This window comes from Salvelinus namaycush, chromosome 12 (assembly GCF_016432855.1).
Source record: "Salvelinus namaycush isolate Seneca chromosome 12, SaNama_1.0, whole genome shotgun sequence".
Classification (NCBI taxonomy): Eukaryota; Metazoa; Chordata; class Actinopteri; order Salmoniformes; family Salmonidae; genus Salvelinus; species Salvelinus namaycush.
Window position 1 is genome coordinate 187429 of NC_052318.1, and position 3338 is coordinate 190766.

At 45.6% G+C, this 3338-nt stretch overlaps 1 protein-coding gene across 2 annotated transcripts in view; it reads left to right on the plus strand.

Moving 5' to 3' along the window:
• The first annotated feature begins 718 nt into the window (after nucleotides 1–718).
• Nucleotides 719–3338, plus strand: part of slc47a1 (solute carrier family 47 member 1) — a 33806-nt gene continuing 31186 nt past the window's right edge. The window contains exon 1 of one of the 2 annotated variants that reach the window (XM_039004998.1): nucleotides 719–1100. In XM_039004998.1, the coding sequence (XP_038860926.1) occupies nucleotides 888–1100 (213 nt within the window). In that variant the 5' untranslated portion in view covers nucleotides 719–887. The remainder of the gene's footprint in view (nucleotides 1101–3338) is intronic. The other variant, XM_039004997.1, reaches the window with a different exon arrangement.

Here is a 3338-nt window from a genome sequence, read left to right on the forward strand (position 1 = left end):
TAGTGTCTATTTAAAATACATTTGCCAATGTGTTGTGCAGCCAGACTTATTGGTTACTTTGAAGAATCTCAAATATAAAATATATTTTAATTTCTTTAATACTTTGTTGTTTACTACAGTACATGAGTTCATATGTGTTTTTGATGTCTTCACTATTATTCTACAATGTAGAAAATAGTCAAAATAAAGAAAATCCCTGGAATGAGTAGGTGTGTCCCAAACTTGTAGAAATATAACAAAACCATTTGACATAAAAACATGTGAGATCAAAGGTTAAAGGTTAAAGTGCATTCAAGAGGAGGCGGTTCGATGGCTCAACACAACACACACACTGCTACAGCCATATTCTCAGTCATTCATTAATCAGATGTTGTGAACCACAACTCAGATCAGGGCTCAGACACTTAGGCATTCCTCAACAGATTACTGAGTCCTGTAACACACAAACCCCTCAGCCTAGCTTGGCCACTTACAGCGACAAAACATGAGCCTGTTTGTGGCTCTCTCCCTCTCTTACTCTTTGATTCTCTCTCTCTCGCTCTCTCTCTCTCTCTCTCTCTCTCTCTCTCTCTCTCTCTCTCTCTCTCTCTCTCTCTCTTTCGCCCTGTGTTCCTCTGGGAGGTAGTCGACTATTTAATCAGTTACAGGGACGTGTGTGTGTGTGTGTGTGAGTGAGTGTGTGTGTGTGTTTCTCTGCCTCTATGAACTGACTGACTGACTGTGCTATGTTACCTCACAGGGCACGTAATCTCTCTCTCTTTCTGTCCCCCTCTCGCTTCCCTTTTCTCTCTCTCTCTCTCTCTCTCTCTCTCCCTACTTTCTCACTCTCCGTCTCCCTCTCTTATGCTCCCTCTCTCTCTCTCCCTCTGTCTCTTTCTCTTGGCTGAATGGAGAAGGCAGAATTTGTAGGTTCGTTGCCGGGGCCTGGCCTGGTTGCTGGGGATGTAGTTGCCTTGTCGGAGGTGGCGCGGGGTACAGGCGAGGAGCCGGCGGAGGCAGTGGTCAGTTCCAGACTGTTCCGCTGTGTGAGTGTCCGACGCTGGATACCCCTGGCCTACAGAGAGGAACTCTACCATGTACTGAGACTCACAGGACCTCTGGTGAGACACAAACTGTGTGTGTGTGTGTGTGTGTTTGTGTTTGTGTGTGTGTGTGCGCACGCGCATGTTCAGCGTAGTTCAGTCACTGTCTGACTGAACAACCTTTCCTCCCAGCGACTAGAGTTATTGTAATGGACTGTTGTTATAGATACACTACATGGCCAAAAGTATCTGGACCCCCCAAAATCAGTGGAATAGAGCACAAAGTCATGCAATCTCCATAGACAAACATTGGCAGTAGAATGGTCCATACTGAAGAGCTCAGTGACATTCAACGTGGCACCTTCACAGGACGCCACCTTTCCAACAAGTCAGTCAAAATGTTCTGTCCTCAGTGGCAAAATTCACTACCGAGTTCCGAACTGTCTCTGGAAGCAACGTCAGCACAAGAACTGTTTGTCAGGAGCTTCATGAAATGGTTTTCCATGGCGGAGCAGCCGCACACAAGCCTAAGATCACCATGCGCAATACCAAGCGTTGGCTGGAGTGGTGTAAATCTTGTCTCCATTGGACTCTGGAGCAGTGGAAACGAGATCTGTGGAGTTATGAATCACGCTTCACCATCTGGCAGCTCGACGGACAAATCTGGGTTTGGCGGATGCCAGGAGAACGCTACCTGCCCAAATGCGTAGTGCCAACTGTAAAGTTTGGTGGAGGAGGAATAATGTTCTGGGGCTGTTTTTCATGGTTCGGGCCCCTGAGTTCCAGTGAAGGGAAATCTTAACGTTACAGCAGACAATGACATTCTAGATGATTCTGTGCTTCCAACTTCGTGGCAATAGTTTGGGGAAACCTTTCCTGTTTCAGCATGACAATGCCCCCATGCACAAAGCTAGGTCAATACAGAAATGGTTTGTCGTGATCGGCATTGAAGAACTTGACTGGCCTGCACAGAGCCCTGACCTCAACCCCATCGAACACCTTTTGGATGAATTGGAATGGCGACTGCGAGCCAGGCCTTATCTCCCAACATCAGTGCCCAACCTCACTAATGCTCTTATGGCTGTATGGAAGCAAGTCCCCGCAGCAATGTTCCAACATCTAGTGGAAAGCCTTCCCAGAAGAGTGGAGGCTGTTATAGCAGCAATGTTCCAACATCTAGTGGAAAGCCTTCCCAGAAGAGTGGAGGCTGTTATAGCAGCAATGTTCCAACATCTAGTGGAAAGCCTTCCCAGAAGAGTGGAGGCTGTTATAGCAGCAATGTTCCAACATCTAGTGGAAAGCCTTCCCAGAAGAGTGGAGGCTGTTATAGCAGCAATGTTCCAACATCTAGTGGAAAGCCTTCCCAGAAGAGTGGAGGCTGTTATAGCAGCAATGTTCCAACATCTAGTGGAAAGCCTTCCCAGAAGAGTGGAGGCTGTTATAGCAGCAATGTTCCAACATCTAGTGGAAAGCCTTCCCAGAAGAGTGGAGGCTGTTATAGCAGCAATGTTCCAACATCTAGTGGAAAGCCTTCCCAGAAGAGTGGAGACTGTTATAGCAGCAATGTTCCAACATCTAGTGGAAAGCCTTCCCAGAAGAGTGAAGGCTGTTATAACAGCAATGTTCCAACATCTAGTGGAAAGCCTTCCCAGAAGAGTGGAGGCTGTTATAGCAGCAATGTTCCAACATCTAGTGGAAAGCCTTCCCAGAAGAGTGGAGGCTGTTATAGCAGCAATGTTCCAACATCTAGTGGAAAGCCTTCCCAGAAGAGTGGAGGCTGTTATAGCAGCAATGTTGGGACAAACTCCATATTAATGGCATTGATTTTGGAATGAGATGTTTGATGAGCAGGTGTCCACATACTGTTGGTTATGTATGTCTGGAGTCAATGTCACTTATAGATACAACACAGAATCAAATCAGTAACACATTCATAGCCCCTTTATAAAACCAGTCATTGCCCCTTTATAAAACCAGTCATAGCCCCTTTATAAAACCAGTCATAGCCCCTTTATAAAACCAGTCATTGCCCCTTTATAAAACCAGTCATAGCCCCTTTATAAAACCAGTCATAGCCCCTTTATAAAACCAGTCATAGCCCCTTTATAAAACCAGTCAAAGCCCCTTTATAAAACCAGTCAAAGCCCCTTTATAAAACCAGTCATAGCCCCTTTATAAAACCAGTCATAGCCCCTTTATAAAACCAGTCATAGCCCCTTTATAAAACCAGTCATAGCCCCTTTATAAAACCAGTCATAGCCCCTTTATAAAACCAGTCATAAGAACTTTATAAAACCAGTCATAGCCCCTTTATAA